The 18582-nt window shown below is 35.9% G+C and overlaps 1 protein-coding gene across 1 annotated transcript in view; it reads left to right on the top strand.

Moving 5' to 3' along the window:
- LOC143410620 (3',5'-cyclic-AMP phosphodiesterase 4D-like) overlaps positions 1-18582 on the top strand; it is a 269804-nt gene that overhangs the window by 166463 nt on the left and 84759 nt on the right. The window contains exon 11 of the mRNA XM_076871442.2: positions 15883-15903. Coding sequence (XP_076727557.1) covers positions 15883-15903 — 21 coding nt within the window. The remainder of the gene's footprint in view (positions 1-15882; positions 15904-18582) is intronic.

Raw genomic sequence — 18582 nt, 5'->3', positions numbered from 1 at the left:
TTTTAGGGAGGATGATCAGCAGCAGCTTTGGGGGAGGAGGGGAGGACTGACTAGCTTGGGGAGATTTACAGACAGTGTGTTTCCTGAGGCTCAGGTCTCCATTAGCACTAAGAGCTGGTCTCCTTCACCTGTTGCCTCCTTGAGTGGTAGCCCAGTATCAGCATGGGTGGGTTGCTAAATCCAATGGCTGGGCTATCCCCTAAGGATCCTGGTGCCCAGGAGTGAGGAAAGGGAATAGTTGAAGGGTACGTGACAGCAAGGTGCAAGCTGCAATAGGGTGAAAAGAGACCATGTCCATATAAATCTCAGCTGATTCACTGTAATAGACTTGTTAGTTAACTTACATGCTAGGAGAGTAAAATGGAACAGAAGAGCAAATTCTCAATTCTCCTTTAAATCATCTCCTAAATTCTGATGAACTTAGCAACTTCTTTTCTGGGTATAAATCTGCTCCACACTAGAGTTAGGACCTTGGATTATTAATTTACTCCAGCCCCTCTGAACCTTTGTTTTCTTTATAATCAAGACAACACAAGCTACCTCACTGGACTGTTGTGAAAATTAAATAAAAACTTACGTAAAGTACATAGTGTGCTGCACACACATGGCAGGCACGATGGCCTATCTTTAGTAAGGATGATGACTGTGACTATTTTTAAACTTAAAAGGTCAATTAAACTTAAAAGGTCAAATTTATGCTGCCATATAGGTAACCCAATGCAATTGGGGCTTGAATCAACAGACTGGGAGAGGGCTTACAGAGTGTGCCTTTGAAATCCTGATACCCAGTCATGGTGATTTATGGGACCTTACCAGCTTGCATATGTGATGCCCACAGATTTGTTTACTTTAGTGTTATCTTGGTTACTTAGCACCCAATGGTAGCATATTTTTATTTTCACTCTTGCTGACTACTTAATTAGGTTGGCTCTAAAAGGATACTATGAGGGCAGCCACAAAAAAAGACTTACTAATGTTATAAAAGCGGAATGTAGATCTTCATTTTTCTGTCTAAAAATTGGGCCTTTGCTTGTGCTTTGTTTTTCCCTACCCTGGATGACCTCCAAAGCCACTTCAAATGATTTTTCTGATTCTGAGAAAAGTGAAGTCATGATTTAAAAATGAGTCCAATATCAGACAAAGTGAAGATAATAGTGCTTTTTCCTGGTGAAAGTAGAAACGAACTAGAAGTAGACCCTTTAATCCTTACAGATTAAAAATGACAATCCAGCTGAGAAACACAAGTGTGGATGAGATGACCTTGAATCCAATGCCAGCCCCATGATGAGGTCTTAGTCATGAGTCTGACACTAGATATAGCCATCAAGAGAAAACTTCCCTAGTGGTGCAGTTGTTATAAGGGTTGACCATGAGTCACTGCATAGGCGATTGGTTCCTTTCCATTTTCCACTTAATGTCAGCCACATTGCAGAGAAATCAAACTTCAGTTTGCTTAATAATCTCTCTTTTCCCCTCTTCAATTCCATCATCCCTTAGGGATTTATGAGGTCTACCTGTTATACAGATATAGCAAAATAACAAGAAATAGCCAAGTGAAAGTAACCAAGGACAGCACAGTTCTGTTTCAGGGCTTTGATCTTATGGAGAATTCAAACTTGGTCTTGTTGGTCATATAGCCCTGATCTGGGCTTATATGGGCACCATCACTCTCAAATGACATTTTTAATTTGGTATGACTCTGTTACTTTGTTTGATCCTTGACCATTCTCTAGATGAGATACCACTTTCATGTGGGAAATAAACAACTAGGAGGGTTTGGTTTTGTTTTGCACCTTTTGGCTGAAGTCAACCACAGTTCAGGTTTCAGGCTTTCACTGAGTTGTTGTTTTATCCTTTTGTTTTAGATGGCAGGATATCTATCTGCTCAAGGTTCTTAGAGGAGAAATGAGATCTTAACATAGGTGTATTTTATGCAAACAGGCAGGTACACAAGTGTCTAAGCATACAGACATACCACTGAAAATATAGATAGCCTTCTAAGTCAGCCTGTTGCATTTTAATGGGTCATGGAATGCTTTAGGGTGTCCAGCCCTGTAGAGAAGGCCCCCACACAGGACTAGAATGAGAAGCATTCCAGGGAACATGCTACTTCAGCATTTGGATCGTGAACATTGAGGATTCCTATTAGTTGTTAATGAGGAAGGAGGTATATTCTAGGGGCTAGAAGAAATTTGGGTAGGATAAAATACCCTGTAGGTTTAGTGTTATTGTATATTTGTGGGGTGGGGGATTCGTGGGTATCATGGAAGCGTGAGGCTGGCTGAACAATCTGATTTTAAGGCCAGAACAGGGGTGAGAAATACAGATTGGGCCACATGACAGATTGCTTTAAATGTCCAGCTAAAACATGAGCAACTCGCCTATAAATCCTGCAGAGTCTTGCATTTGATTATAAAGATAATATTAGAAAGGAAATAGAACAACCAAGTGATTTGGGGAGGGTAAATCTGGTAAAAGTGTACAGGATGGATCCTACTGAGGGGACATACTGAAAGCATGTCACTCTAGCTACTAGAGTGACGAGGGCCTGAAGTAGGATGGGAATGAAAAGAAAAGATGGGCAGGACAAAGATTGCATGAGGAAGGGTGTTGGGACCTACAGGACTGCAGGGCTGTAGCCAGAGGACAGTATGAAACTCTAAACTCAAATAATGGGAAGGATAATAGTCAGCAGATCAGGAAGAGAAGCCAGATTGAGATGGGGGCTGTTGGACAATATCTTAGTTAAACTTTTAGTCCTGAGATAGAGGTGAGACTCCATGTCTAAGTTGCAATGCACTCTGGGCCTTCAATTGTCAGGCCTGGTTTTCCAGGAAAAAGGCAAGTTTCTACTAGAGTTTTGACTCCACAGAGTTGATAGGTGGAAGCTTTCAGACTCATCTGTAAAACGGGGATAATGCTAGCGCTCACCCATAAGGTTTTTATTAGAAATAAATCAGATAACACCAATAGTATAGCCAGCACCATCCTCAGCACATAGTAAACACTCAATAAATTTGAGCTTTTATTATTCTTTTATTATGAATTTTAGGAAAAGACAGTTTTGTGGATTGTTAAGACTGGTATTCTAGAGGCTTTTGAAGCCCTCTACTTAGAGTCTTTTCTTACTACCCCAGATGGGAGAGTGTGTGTTCTGATCCATATACTTGCCTCCCTATCTGTTGGGGGAAGTGACTGCGCAGGCTGTAATTGATGATGTCCAGCTGTTGATCACCGTTAGTCAGGTCTGTAGTGCTTTTACATGAACAGTTATGGATCTTGGCTATTCTTCTCTTCATTGACACCCCCATAATACAATCCCTGAGCTGGATTTTGTTTTCATTTGCTGGGTCCATTGTGAAATCAGTCTTAAGGGGTCTATAAAGAGCTTCTTTTGAAGAATGGTATGAACCCAGTGTATTATTCTGCATTCACCCAGAGTGAAATATGCACATGCTTTATAGATTATCCTAGATCACTATATTAACTCCAATTCCTCCACACAGCACAGAGCCCTTAGATAACATGCTGCCTGTTTCAGGGCTCATAGCAGGTGGGACTTTAAGTCAGCCAGAGTAACCTGTATTCTATACCACAGTGCGTCTCATAAATCTCAGTCCCTGCTATTTAGCACTGTGGCAAATCAAACAACAGAACAGCCCTTTGGTACACTACTTTTACCTGTTTCTTATGGCCTTCAGTTAAGTTTTCATTCATAAAATGTTTAAACAAGACATGGGACTTCAATAAAAATTTGTCCACTCTTGAGTGCTCAACTCATAGATAATCTTGATTTCATCAAAATTTTCTATAATCAGAATTTCATATAATTTTGATTATATTGTGTGAGCAGTTGTTTGGGCTTTTGCAGTCCTAATCTACTATGGTGAAAGGATTTTAAAAATGAATTATCTATTCTTGCTCCTTTGCTAAATTATTCTAAAACATTTTGAAAGATTTTGATGGAAGTGGTCTATCCTAATGTAATGTCTTTGGGGTTTTTGCTCTCTGCCACCTCTCCTTGTTCAGACCTCTTTAATGAACCTGGTGAAAGGTGCAGAAGGTTCCTCAACAGTTAAAACTGAACGTTCATCTATTTAGATGTTCCTGCGCTTGGCTCTTAGGTCTCTTTTTTCTTCTTCATCTTCCTCCATATCTCTATGACCCCAGTCTTCTCCATCTCAGAGCAGGTGTTCATCAGAACAGAAGTTATCTCGTTCATTTGCCTTTATCCCTTTACAAGCCATCCCCTGTAGAAATAACTTTTAAAAATGTGAATCATGTTCAAAATCTACATGATATTCCATTACTTGGTGCTAGAACCTTCCAGGGGTATCCTTCCACCCCTTTGAAGGCTTCCAGGGTCCCACACCATCTTGCTTTCACTTGCCTCCAATATCATTCTCCCCTGTCTCCTGGTTCCTTCAGCCTTACTGTGAGTGGTCTGTTCTGAGTCATCTTAATTTTTAATTCAATTGTAGTTTTAAAACATTAAAACTGTACATATAAATGGGATACCTTGTGATATTTTAGTACCAGTATATGTATATAGATAGATAGATTGATTGATTGATTGATTAGGACAATCTATGTAACATTGAAATCAGATTATGCATAATCTATCTTTAATCATCTAACATTCTTGGTGAAACCATTCAGAATCCTTTCCGCTAGCTTTTTGAAATGTAGCATTATCTATGTACCCTACTGTGCAATAGCACATCCTAACTTCTGACTACTGTCTGACTCTAATTTAGTGCCCATTGATCAGCTCCCCCCCTTCTTTCTACTCTCCAGCCTCTTGTAACCACCATTCCACTCTAAAATTCCTCACATATGAGTGAGATCATATAGGTGGTACTTATCTTTTGTACCTGGCTTACTTCACTTAATTCTCCCCATTTCCTTCCATGTCGTTGTGACAAGATTTTATTCTTTTGCTGCTGAATTATATTCCACGATGGATATGTACCACGTTTTCTTTACTCTGTCGTCACTTGATGGACACTTAGATCATGTTTCCTTATCTTAGTAATTGTGAGTACTGCTGTAATAATTGACTTCCTAGTTATTTGGGTCTCTTCTCAGATACCATCTTCTTGGTACAGTTTTTCCTCACTACTTAACCTTATGGTCCCCATCACAGTCTCATATTGCCTCTATTTTTTTTCATTAATCTTTTTTTCTCCTTCTTTGTCTTTCTGCTCCAGGAATCTGAAGTTTACATGGGTAAAGAGAGTCTGTCTTGTTCATTACTGTGTCCCCGAGGCTGGTACACAGTAGCTGTGCAATAAATATCAGTGAGTGAATGGGTGAATAAAACCATCCTAAAAAATCTTAAGTGTCTGATTTTTAAAGCCCATTACTTTCATAGGAACTTTTAATGAAACCTAAGTACTATGTTTTTGTTTCCTTGTTAAGAATATCAACAGTTCGATAGAAGAGTAAATCTGGGAAATGCCATGTCAAACCAACAAGGCAAGGTTGTGTGTCAAGTCCTTGGCAGAGCCTTGACTATGCTAACGTGCAGACTCCATAGAAGTTAGTGCCATGTTGAAGCTTTGTTTGACAGTGGAAGTTGTCTTTACAATTTGCTGCTTTGGATTTCTGTCCTTCACAACACATTCTGGGACATGCTGCCTTAGACAAAAGCTCATCCTAATAGGGAAAAAAGCATCATCTACTGACTATAAGGAAGCAAATTTATACTGACTGTAAAGAGACCAGGCTGGAAAAAATAGAAAACTATGAAAAAAAATAAAATAAAAGCAAAAGGATTCAGAAGGAATACTCCTATTGAGGCTCTTCAGTTTTGTGCAAAAAGTTGTACCCATTTTAATGAATTTTTCTATACCTCATAGTTGGCATAGTATTTGACCTAGAATGAGTACACAATAATTATTTGTTGCCTTTTCAATGATGAACAAATAATAGTGGCCCAGGGTCACCATTTGTGTGTTGATTTTGTTCTGCAATTTCACCAAATTCATTTATTAGTTCTAACAGATTTTTTTTCCCTGTATGTGGTCTTTTAAGGCTTTTTTGTACTTAAGATCATGTCTGCAAGAAAGGACAGTTTGACCTCCTCCATTTAAAATTGGATGCCCTCTCTTTCGTTCTCTTGCCGAATTGCCTCTAGCTAGGACTTCCAGTACTAGGTGAAAGTGGGCATCCTTGTGCTGTGCCAGATCTTAGAGAAAAAGTTTTCAACTTTACCCATTTTGTATGAGGTTACCTTGAGTTTGTCACATATGGTCTTTATTGTGGTAGGTTCAAGCTTTTGTTGGAAGTTTTTTTTTTTATTGTGTGTGTGTGTGTGTGATGTTGAATTTTCTGAGATGATTTTCTGTCTCGATTGAGGTGAATCCTCCATGATTTGGGTCCTTCATTCTGTTTGGGGTATATCTCTCAGGAGAGTTTATTAATTTGAGTATGTTGAGCCACTTTGCTTCCCTGTGGTAAATTCTACTTGATTATGATGAATAATCATTTTTACCATGCTGTTGGATTTGGTTTGCTCATTTTTTATGAGAATTTTTGCATCTGAGTACATCAAGAATGTCAACGTGTAGATTTCTTTTTTATTGTTGTATCCTTGTCTGGTTTTGCTGGCCTTACAGAATGAATTAGGAAAAATCTCCCCCCTCTTCAAATTTTTGAAATAGTTTGGGAAGTATTAAGTAGAAAATGTTAAGCGCAAGGTAAAGGTTGGGTTGCATTGTTTTGTGGCTGGTGTCTGATTTTTTTTTGTTCAGGCATCTTTTGTTGAAAGGAGTATCCTTTTATTTTTTTTAAATTATAGCTCAAATTTTGTGAGTTAGAATTACTTTAAGATCCACATATCAGAGGGGTGCATGTGAAAATTATGCATGTCTAGAAGTAAATCTGTTTACATTTGTCCTTATTGCTTCAGAAGACAGGCCTTCTCTGCTTAAATCATTTCACAAAACACACCCTATAGTGAAGAAGGAGCATTTTTTAAAAAAATTGGAATTTCTTTTCTAATGAATGTTGCAATTGTTTCCTGTTTTTAAATAAAGCCATTTGGGTGAAAAATTTCAGATCAGATTAATTAGATAATGAACCTTACTTTGTTTTCTAGATGATTATTCAATTTTTAAGATTCAACTTGCTGTTCCTCTTAATCTCAGTCATCCTTAGAACTCGTGAGGGAGCTTTCAATTTCTGAAATATAACTCAGGAACAGAGCTGCTTTATAAGTCAAATGTGGGTCCTTTGTCACTAGAGGGCAGTAAACACAAACAGATGTAGTGCATTTATTTGAGGTTTCTTCATGTTTTAGCATTAATCAGAGTTATATACAGTTTTTCTAATGTGCAAATAGATTGAAAATCCCGTGATTTAAAATATTGGTGATAGCTGGATGTGGTGTCACACACTAGCAACTCAAAAGGCTGAGAGCAGAGAGTCCAAAGTTCAAGGCCAGCCTCAGCAATGTAGGTGAGACCCTCAACAACTTAGACTGTCTCAAAATTAATTCTTTTAAAAAGGACTAGGGATACAGCACCATGGTAAATCATGTATGTATGCATTTATGAATGTATGTGTATATATGTCTATATTGTGTGTTTGTCAACCTCTAAAAATAGTTCTAAGACATTTGAAGGTAGACTGTTTTTAGAGACACTGACTGCTAAAGCTATTATGTTTAATATCTCAAGTTAAACTTTGCCTCAGAATTATTCCAGGGGCATTTAAGTAATTGTATTTGCATTTGTGAAACTGAACAGTACCAGATATATGAGACCCTACTTTATATGAATTTGGTTCTTGGTTAATAATAACTACCAGAACTTGATTCTAAATTGAAAGGTATTAAATAAAAGTAGGTAAATTATAGAAGTAGATAGAATAAAATATTTCCCAATAGTGTAAGTTCTACAAAAAAATGCTATTGCCAGGACAATCCCTTTGGTTGGAGAAATCTAAGAGAATATATGTTTATCTTAATATTTCTTAAATACTTCAAGTACAATAATATAATATTTAGCTTAGAATTGATTATATTAATAGACCTTTAGTGTAGACTCTGGGATAAACATAAAACAAAGTCCGAAATGCTGTTTTTTATTAACATATATTAATTGTACATGTCAATGGAGTTTGGTATGATATTTCCATACATACATACATATACCCTGCACTGACCAAATCATCCATTTCTCACCACCACCCCATCCTCCCCTCACTAGTCCCTGGTGATCACTATTCTACTTTCAGGTCTTTTTTTAGTTTCCACACAGAAGGGAGAACATACAGTACTTGACTTTCTGTGTTTGTCTTGTGAAATACTGTTTTGGGCGGAAGCCAGACAGCCTGATTTTAAACTTTGGCACTACTACTTTCTGGCTTTGTGACCTTGAGCAAGACACTTGACTTCTCTGAACCCCAATTACCTCATGTTTTGGTTTTTCTTTCTCCCTATTAAAAACTGTGGCTTTTTTGTCTCCACCAGTGTTCTAAAGTCAATGATGCCAGCCATATGTTAATATGTCAAGGATTCAACTTCATCCATAGAATTTTAAGTATCCTGAAATACTCCAGAGAGCTTGCTGATTGCTCTGAGTGTCTATTAAGGACTGAGAAAATGAAGAAGAAGAGTGGGATGTAGTGATTCTCAAAAGAATTATTAGGAACAGGGAAGTGAATGCTGATGAAAAGTTGTTTTTTTTTTAATGTTTCAACATCTATGTTTATAAGCCATTTGCATGTTCAAGAGTGGCAGATTACAACTAGGAATCTGAATTCTAGCTGTGGTGCTGCCCCTCAAACTGCATTGTCAGAAATTTCTGGTCCTCAGTTCCTTTTCTGAATGTGTTGCCCCCACTCTGCATGAGAGCCCATCTTTGTCTGGTTCATAGTGCATTCCCAAACACAGCCATGTCTCACTCAGGTGGGCCTGCGTATCTGGGCACAATTTCCTAACTCAATTAGCTGGTAGGATCCACCCTGTCTGGAGATGGGACCACAGAGATACTAACCATGGCTCTTTCATTCAAGATGCTGTAGATTCAGCAGAAGAATTGAGGGTAAAAGAATTTGCTCCTGGATTCCTATAAATGATCATAGAGCTTGCATCAGCCTTTTAGATGATGAACCATCACAGACCATGGTGAGCAAAGGCAGAAAGAAGACTGGGTTTGCCTCAGCTGTCACCCATGAGGCAAGTTATCAAGTGTTTAAGAACGTCCATCTTTTGACTTTAAAATGGGCAGAGTATCTATCTTACTGAGATGTTGCAAAGATAAGAAATGAGGTATATAAAACTCTCATTGCATAATAGATGTCTAATAACTTGAGACAGTTTAAAATCCACAGAAGTCAAGTCTGACAGTAAGAGTTGCACCTTCTGGATCCATTTGAATTTCTCTTCTGCATTGTCTAGAACCTCCCCAAGTTCTTCCTACCATGGCAGTAGGAACAAGCTTCTAGTCTGTTTTGTGTAATGGGAAAAAAATAAAAATGAGTTTTAATTTAGCTTGGAGCTTAAAAAAGACTTCTTATTCCCTTGAAATATGGAAATCTTCCTTGGTACTTTTTACTTAACACTTGCAGTAATCTTCTGGCAGCATATTAGGGATTTATAGTTGAATCAACTCAAATTTGACACGTATCTGAGCATTAGTGCATGTTGTTGCTGATGGCAATCTGTGGAATGGAGACACCATTGTGTTCAGCAAGAGAATGGGCAGTGGACAGTCAGAAGCAGGGGATCATTTTGGGATCATTTTTTAAGACAGGTTCTGTTGTTTTGCCATATATAATTTGTTTTATATGTTTTCAGTGACATTGCTGAGGGTAACACCTCTGATCCTTTCCTATCTCCTATAGGTGGTTAAAAATGTTGCTGATTTTTGCTTCTGTATCAGTGAACAACCTTTTTGTGCTTGTGATCATTAACTACCTCAAGAAATATAGAAAAAGAGTAAGATATATATTTTCTCTCAATGATTCTACCTTCTGATTGTGGAGGCTAAACTCAGGGCAATAGAAACAACTAGAACAGAGATTCTTAACACTGGAATATTCAGAAAATTTGGGGAACACAGTGTGGGGTGCTTCTCTGGTGAGGAGAGGGAGACTGGACATCCTGAAGTCCATAGGAAAGTTCTTTGCCATGAAGGATTGCTCTGTCCCACCCACAGGACTTCCAGCTGTTTATGTAGATGAAAGTCCCAGCAGCTGTTTATGTAAATGAAAAACACCCTTATAATAATCTGAGCCTAGAACCCAGCTCCTTTTTACATGCACACATGAAATATTTTTACATGGTTTTATCCACACTAGCTCTTCAGTAATGCAGCAACAGCATCATGTTAAGGGATGTTTGTACTTGGTTATATATGAAGGCTTCCAAGAGTAATCCTAACCATTTCAGGAGAAAAACACAGTTTTTCTAATATAATTTCTGTGTGTTCATTTTCATGCTGCTGTAACTTTCATGGCCATCTTCCATATCAGAGAAATCACAGTGAACACTTACGTAGCTTTTACTGTTCCAAGTGCTTTGATTATATGCACTGATTTAATTCCTACAGCAACCCTATGAGGTGGACACTACTCTCATTTTCCAGATGACTAAATTGAAGCATGAAACATTTAAATAAGTCCCTGAAGGTCATAGCTAGACAGGAATAGTAAGATCTAAACTTCTAATAATTTTTTAATATGGTTGTATACAATATATATGTTTTGTATTATTCAATATAAATTCTTTTACTTCTCCTTATGTTACTGACATAAACCATTCTACTTAATTTTTGAAAGATTATCTACGTAGGGAGTATTTAGTCTGTGTGCCTATATTTAGCAAAGTATATTCATAGGAATTGTTATTAAGAATTTCAATTCAGGATACAAGAAACATTTGTTGTAAAAAGAAAATGTTAACTTGACGCTTGTCAAAGAATAAAATCGACTGGCGGATAGATAACAAGGAGTCAGGGCAGTGAACCTGAGCTTGCTGAGAACCACTTTGAAGTATGACTTGGATTTAAATGATAGGGGGTGATACGCATTGGGAGCTCACCACTGCGTGTGTTGCTGCCTGGAGGTCTTTGCTCTGGGTGTGCCCCTAGCCTGGATCCCCCTCCCAGGGCTCTGGGTGATTACCTTGCTCCAGATCTCTGGATGACCATCATCTCAGAGAGGCTTCCCTGATCCCCTGTGTCCTAACACTTCATTGCCTCCCTCTCCTTTCTCTTTCTCCATAGCCCTTATCATCCTGTGGTGTGTTTTGTCTTGCTATCTTAGTTGTTGCATGTAAGCTCCAGGTAGGAAAATGTGTTTTGTTTATACTGTGTACCCCAGCATGTGGGACAGTGGTTGGCATATAGTAGGAGCCTAGTAAAAAGTATTTTTTATATGAAGGGGTGAATAAAGGATAATTAAAATTTGGAGAAGGACAGGAATAGTTATGTTTGACACATACTTGAATAACTGAAATCTGACTTTGAAGGGCTGGTTTGAGGCAGGCAGAGTGGAAGGAGGAGGGAGCTAGTAAAGATAGGGAAATGGGGGCTGCTGGTCCAAGAGACAGGTGGAATTCTAGCCTTCCAGGGACAGAACAAGCAGCTGAAAACAGTTTTGCATTTAGGGATTAGGAGCAGCAATCTGGATCCCACAGAGGAATGTAGATGAAAGGAAGTAGGTGGTAGGTTACTAGCTTTGAAGTTACAGGCTGAGGCTGGATTTGAGGAAATGAGGTCTGGCAATGAAAATCAGCATGGCCCTGGAGGGGGAAAGGTCAGAAACAAGAAAATAGTGGGAATTCAATGACAGAATTTCAGATCTGAGACACAGAGTGACATGATGCAGATGAAAGGAAACAAGGTATATTAAGAAAAGAAGTAGTAATCTGAGAGTTAAAACATGATGGTATGGGGCTGGGGTGGTAGCTTAGTTGGTAGAGCATTTGCCTTGCATGTGTGAGGCACTGGGTTCAAATAAAAACAGATAATATAATGATATTGTGTCTGTCTACAACTAAGATAATATTTTAAAAATGTTGGTATGATAATGGAATTATTGTTATCAATATCATCTGATAGCTATTTGTTTTATTATATATCATTATTTCAAGTGCTTTGCATATATTATTTTATTCTAATTAGTTATGTGTGAGTGTAGAATGCATTTTGATGCATCATACATAAATAGAGTATAACTTCTCATTTGTCTAGTTGTACATGATGTAGAGTTACACATTTCATTTAATCCTCCTAACTGTTCTGACTATTGATTGCTATATAATAAATCACTTCAAACTTGAAATACAATTTATTTTTACTAGTTTTCATGATTTTGTGGGCATGGCTAGACATTCTTATTTGGGGTCCTTTGTGGTTGCAGTGAGGTAGTGGATGGGGCTGGAGTCATCTGAAAGCTAAGCTGGGCTGCATGACCAGGATGGCTTCTTCATCTCTCGTCTGGTTGGTGACTGGGCAGATGTGTGTGCTTGTTTTTAGGCAGGCACAATCTCTCCATATCCCCCACACCATACTTTCCTACATATCAGCCCAGGGATTCCAATAGCAAATTCAAAAAGAAAGCAAGGTGAAAGCTCAAGGCCTCTGTGACTTAGCCTCAGCAGTCATGCATCATCATGTGGGTATACAAGCCAGGACAGATTCAGCATAGTGGAGTGGTGTGACTCATTAGGAGTCTTTTGCAGATTAGCTGCTGCACTAACCAATTTAGAAGTTAGGATTAGAGTCCAGGTGCTGGGTGAATTTGGGAAATTCATTTTTTCTCTTAAAGTGTCTTGTTTATGTGGAAATGAGAGATTGGAGGGAAGGAAATTGAAGGTATTTTCTATTTTACTCTTTTAAGTATTTGGATTGATATGAAGGAAGTGGGAATAGAAAGGAACAAAAGGAAAGTAGTAGCATTTTATGAAAGATAGGACTTGGTCACAATGTTGGGTGAAGGAGAGAAGGTAATGTGGTAGAGGGGAACATGTCAGGGTTACTCGAGGATTCAGTTAGATGATTTATGTGTGACAGTGTGTGACTCACATGAGACACCTATTGGGTGATAGGAGTCACAGATTTCATCTGAGACACTGGAAGCAACATGGGCGCCCTGACTGCAATGGGAGTTAGTTATGATAAGAACTACTTTAAATAGAAAAATGTTTCATAGTTTTGAAAAAGTTTGACGTGACTGGCAGGACATTTGAAAGGGAAGAGTATTATATTTTTGGAAATACAGTACTAATGTTCAACTTAGAAGTAGTCATTCAAGAGTGTAGGCCTGGGAGAGAGTCTGTGGAGATCCTGAGTTAGGGGATTAATAGAAGAAGGCAAAGAAGGGATGGTCAGAGCAGTGGAAAGAAAAGAAGTTCAGGACCCTGGGAGTTCAGGGAAAGTGTTAAGAGTGATCAAACAAGGCTGAACACTTCAACGAAGGTAAGGAGGATGAAAGACCATATTAAAAAAAAAAGGTTTTGCCTTTTTTCTTATCTTTTGTAGAAGATTAAGAAAAATTTAGGGACTAAAACAAAAGGGGTGTGTGATTCTTCTGTTTGTCATATGATATAAGTTTGTATTGTGCTTTAAAATATCAAGGTAATTAAATAAATTCATTTGCAAATAATTTTTTAGCCAAATTTCCTATTCTGATTTATGGATTCCAATTAACATGTAACACTTTATGTTTATACAGTTAATTTATGGTTCTTGCTAAATGCCTGTACTACTTAAAATGACAAAGATATTTTTTTTCCATCTTTGGATATACAACTCTAGATGACATTAAAAATTGACATTGAATATTTAACTGATATTTGTCTAAAATAAAAATTGATTATCTTAGTGTAAAATTATTTAAAAAGTTTGTATGATGATGATGCTTTTGTTAATCTCAAGAAGTGAATTAATACACTGAATTTAATAAGAATGTGTTCATATTTAGCAAGCTTTTTGCCTACTCTGTGGTAATGATAGCATGGTGTTCTACCTCCATGATGGTTGTGAAAGGTAGAAAAACTTAGTTCAGTTCTGGGTGAAGTATCACTTCAGAAAGTGAGGCTCATCCTTGATTATTGAGGCAATTGCACACATTTTTAAAGATTCATTTTTCCATTACTTTAAGGACTTGAAGTTTGAAATATTTTATCTGTTTCTTTGATTATTTTAAAGGACATTTCCCCCTTTACTTTTGAGATTTTCTTGAATTTTTAGAAAATATTTAAATGTTTAAATTTATGGATGATCCAGATTTTTTAAATGTTTTTAAATATATAGATTTTCATTATGTGAATTCTGCTAAGCATTTCCTGGCTACTTTTTTTAAATACAGAAAAGTATAAAATGTAACACAAAAAAAAACACCCATAACCCCCCTCACTCCTCAATTTATCTCTTAGCTTTTAGCCAGTTCATATTTGAATCATTTTTTTGAAGGCTTCATGTTTATATTTTGGATATGAACAATACTTCCAAGAATCTAAATATACAGACATGGTCTTATGCATTTTGAAGATTTTATTTTTATGCAGCCAATTTAAATTAAGTAGCTTTTGATACTGATGTATTCCAAACTTGTCACAGAACAGCAAATTAAATGATTTTTTAGCAGAAAATTATAGCGAAATATAAGCATTTTCTTTCTGTTTTAGCTGTACCACCTTCTTGTATGTATACTAGGAGGATATGTAATATATATATATATAATATATCCAGTAGCACAGTGGCATGATTCAGGATTTCAGAGGACTATATTTTAAAATATTTTAATTATATTTTTGTTTCTTTAATTTATTTATTTATTCTAATTTTTATACATGGCAGCAGAATGAATTCCAATTCATAGCACACATATAGAGTACAATTTTTCATTTCTCTGGTTGTACACAAAGTGGAGTCACACCATTCATATCTTCATACATGTACTTAGGGTAAGGATGGTGGAATGAGATGGACATAATTTGTTTTCTTAATCTTTTTTTAAAGGTTTTTGTTTTTGGAGCTGTGTATGGACCTATTGCCTTTATTTATTTATTTTTATTTGGTGCTGAGGATTGAACCCAGTGCCTCACACATGCTAGGAAAGCGCTCTGCCACTAAGCTACAGCCCCAGCCCTAAAAATCTTAAATATAGAACTTAAATACAATCTTGAATGTAAACCATAGAACTGTAGTTCTGAAATGTAAAACACACCATTCAGATTTGCATTTTCACTTTCCTTTAAGCCTTTTAAATGCTACTCACAGATATTCTGATGCTTAATGAAAACAAAGGATTTAGAAATCTTTCTCATGTTTTTCTTCATTGCAACCATGATTCTGTTTTATTTTCTAATTACTTAATTAAAAACTAACAAGAAATTCCCAAGCAGGAAATATTTAGAGGCTACTTTAAAAATAACTAAATGCTCAATTAAATTGCAACCATTTTTTAATTGAAAATCAGTTCAGTGTTTTGTGTCTTTTAAATCTATTAATCAAGAAATATGATATTTCAAGAAGAATACATTTTATTAACTTTTAAAATCATCATTTTTTCCCCAGTCATGGTAATTTTTATTTAGTTATTTTAGTAAATGTTACAGAGTTATCTCAAAATAAGAGAAATTCTACTTAGATTTTAAAATTTTTGTTGAATTCTTTAGTATATGGTTCTTTAGTACATCAGGCTATACACTCCAAAACCAATTGGTAAGATCAGCTAATAGTTGAGAAAGCAATTGTGGTGATTTTTGTGGTTATTAATTTAGTTTCCCTGGATTGAAAGTTTTGTGTAATAGCCAAATAGTAAAATGATTTTTATTCCTTTTAGGAAATATCCTTATGTTTTAACTTAATGGATTCTTTGACAGTACTCTGTAGGAAATCCCTCACAATTCTTTCCTTTGGGAAGAGAGAGGTTGCTTCAAATACTGTCAGTTATAATTATGATAAAATTAAATATTCACTTTTTTGGAGCTCCTTGAAAACCTTGGTAGAGAGACAGATGTGTGATAATGGATTTCTCCAACCCAGGATTTTCTGTTTTGAACAAAAACAAAAGAATAGTCTGGGCATAATGTGTGTGATGTGAAATATCCAATGGAATATGCAGTCTCATTTATTCAGTCTACACAATAGATTCTCTGGCATTTTTTGCTTTATTTATCTGTAATAACTGGCTATTTTGATGAATTATATATTTTAATCACCAGAAAAATTATGCATCAGTAATTTGTGTCCCAAATTTGCAGGTAACAAATATTTTTCTATTTGTGCATATGGCAATATATTCCTTCTAAGTTAGAGCTTGTGCACAAATTAGAAGATGGGTCTGTGAATACCTGGATCCTCATCTATTTTTTCCACTTGCCCCAGAAGATTTAGTGTTTAGTTACATTGACAAAGTGCAGGTGGACACCTTCTATGTACGGACTGCTGAGGGGCTTGCAGAGGCTGAAAGTACTGCCTATTTCACACCTTTTACATAAAAGGACTTTGTGATTATAGCAACTTGCAGCTTATGACAGGGACAATGTCTAGTCAAAGAGATACATACTTGAATGCATGCTTCAAATGTTAATAGCAGACTGTCCTTTAAGTGTGTGTGTGTGTGTGTGTGTGTGTGTGTGTGTGTGTGTGTATTTCTATTTAATGGGTGTTTTCAAAGGTGGATTTCATCTGTAAAGCAAGATGTGTTGTCCACTCTCCAATGTGAGATTATCTATGATATAGTATGTTTTTGAACATAGTTTCCTCTATGTCTTTTTCTTAAATTCTTTTGTGGGATTGGATAAAGAGGTGGCTAGCTAGTCATACCTATAATCAAGTTCTTCAAGTGCATGTTCTTCAATCATAAAAATTAATATCAATTTAAAAATACACAAAAATAGGAACTGAGTATCAAAAAGAGGGCTAGGAAAAAGAACTCAAATAAGTTAAGCGACTATTATGTGCCAGACTAAATAAAAGACACTTTCCATTAGCTTAATTAATCAGTAACCCATAATTTACTCAAGGATACATAATTTAATAAGATGGACAGAAAAATAATTGAACAGTATTGCAAACATCTTACAAATATTCTTAGAAGGCCTTTCTAGTAGATGATACTATCAAATGCTAAGTGAAAACAAGAAGCAACCATGTTTTATGTTATATGATGACAATTTTTAATTGAAAAATCTCACAGAGGTTAAAAAAGGGCATAGAAGAACATATAACTGATTGCAATTATTTCTAAGCAATGGATTTACATGGTTTCTTGCTTTCTTCTGTATAGCATTCTGGGTTTTCTATCACATGTGCATTTTATAATTAACAAGAAGTTACAAAAAGAAACTAGAGTAAGAAGGTAACCATTGTGTTCCTGAGTTTGAGAATAAGGTTCCTAGACCTGTGAATTGACAACTATAACTTGTATTTATCTTGACCAGTTCATTTTTGACAGCCAGCAGTGCTAGAATGCATTACTGTGTCCATCAGTTTATTGATTTGTTGTTGTTATGACCTTCTGCAGTACTTAGTAGGGAGAGTTCAATCCTTATGCCTAATTTAGGTGATCAATAAGATTGACTTTTGGAGAGATTTAACTACATTGAGTTAGATCATCTTTGTAACAATTATGTAGAGAAGCAGTACATTTTGAATATTCTAAATAAGCTAATTCAACACTGAGAAATAATTGCATTTCAAACATTTCTAAAAGATAAATTCACTGCTCTTCTCCAGAATTAAATGAGAATTTCTAGTGAAGCTCAACCACTTAAAGGCTGCTAAAGATAAGGAATGATGTATCTGGCTTTGGTCAAGTATCTAATTGCAGTTACTTTATATATTGAAAAATATATTGTTTCTCTATGTTAAGAGAAATATTAAAAGCATATTTAAAAAGCCTATTTTGGCTGTTTTCAAAGTCAAAGGAAGACATGTTAAGAAGCGACTACTATGTCAGTACTGTCAATTCTTTATTAAGAGATGACCTAAGGGGAATGAAAATGCCAAGAGTAGTGTCTAAAGATGCTTAAGGGTATGGTACTCCAACAGTTGAGTTGCTATATGTATGGATATTAAGATTAAATGAGTTTGTGATCATATTAGAAATGACACAGTATTGTATACAGGAAACTAAATAAGTTGCAAAGTAAATAGAATATATTCACACAAAAAGAAATATAAAATAATATATATATCAATAAATATATATATATTTATATGTTAATTATAATATATATATATATATATATATATATATATATATATATATATATATAAAATAATAGCAACCAAGTGTCGGAATACATATCAAAATAAGTTGCAAAGTAAGTAGAATATATTCACACAGAAATAAAGAAATATAAAATAATAGCAACAAGAAAAAATAATATAGAATGTGTTTATAATAAAACTTGAGGCACAGATTGGAGGGAAGGAGAAAGGAGAAAATATATTAGAAGAAATATCTGAGGTGTTAACTGCTAGCTGAATATCTTCACTGTTGACAAAAGACATTAAGGCAAAGATACACAAAATATCCTAAAACTCCAGAGAGGATGTATTCAAGGAAGAATAAATACATCTATGATCCTAATAGAATACCTTTTTAGAAATGGTG

The sequence above is a fragment of the Callospermophilus lateralis genome, chromosome 11 (genome assembly GCF_048772815.1).
Source record: "Callospermophilus lateralis isolate mCalLat2 chromosome 11, mCalLat2.hap1, whole genome shotgun sequence".
Classification (NCBI taxonomy): domain Eukaryota; kingdom Metazoa; phylum Chordata; class Mammalia; order Rodentia; family Sciuridae; genus Callospermophilus; species Callospermophilus lateralis.
This window is presented reverse-complemented; position numbering and strand designations above follow the sequence as displayed.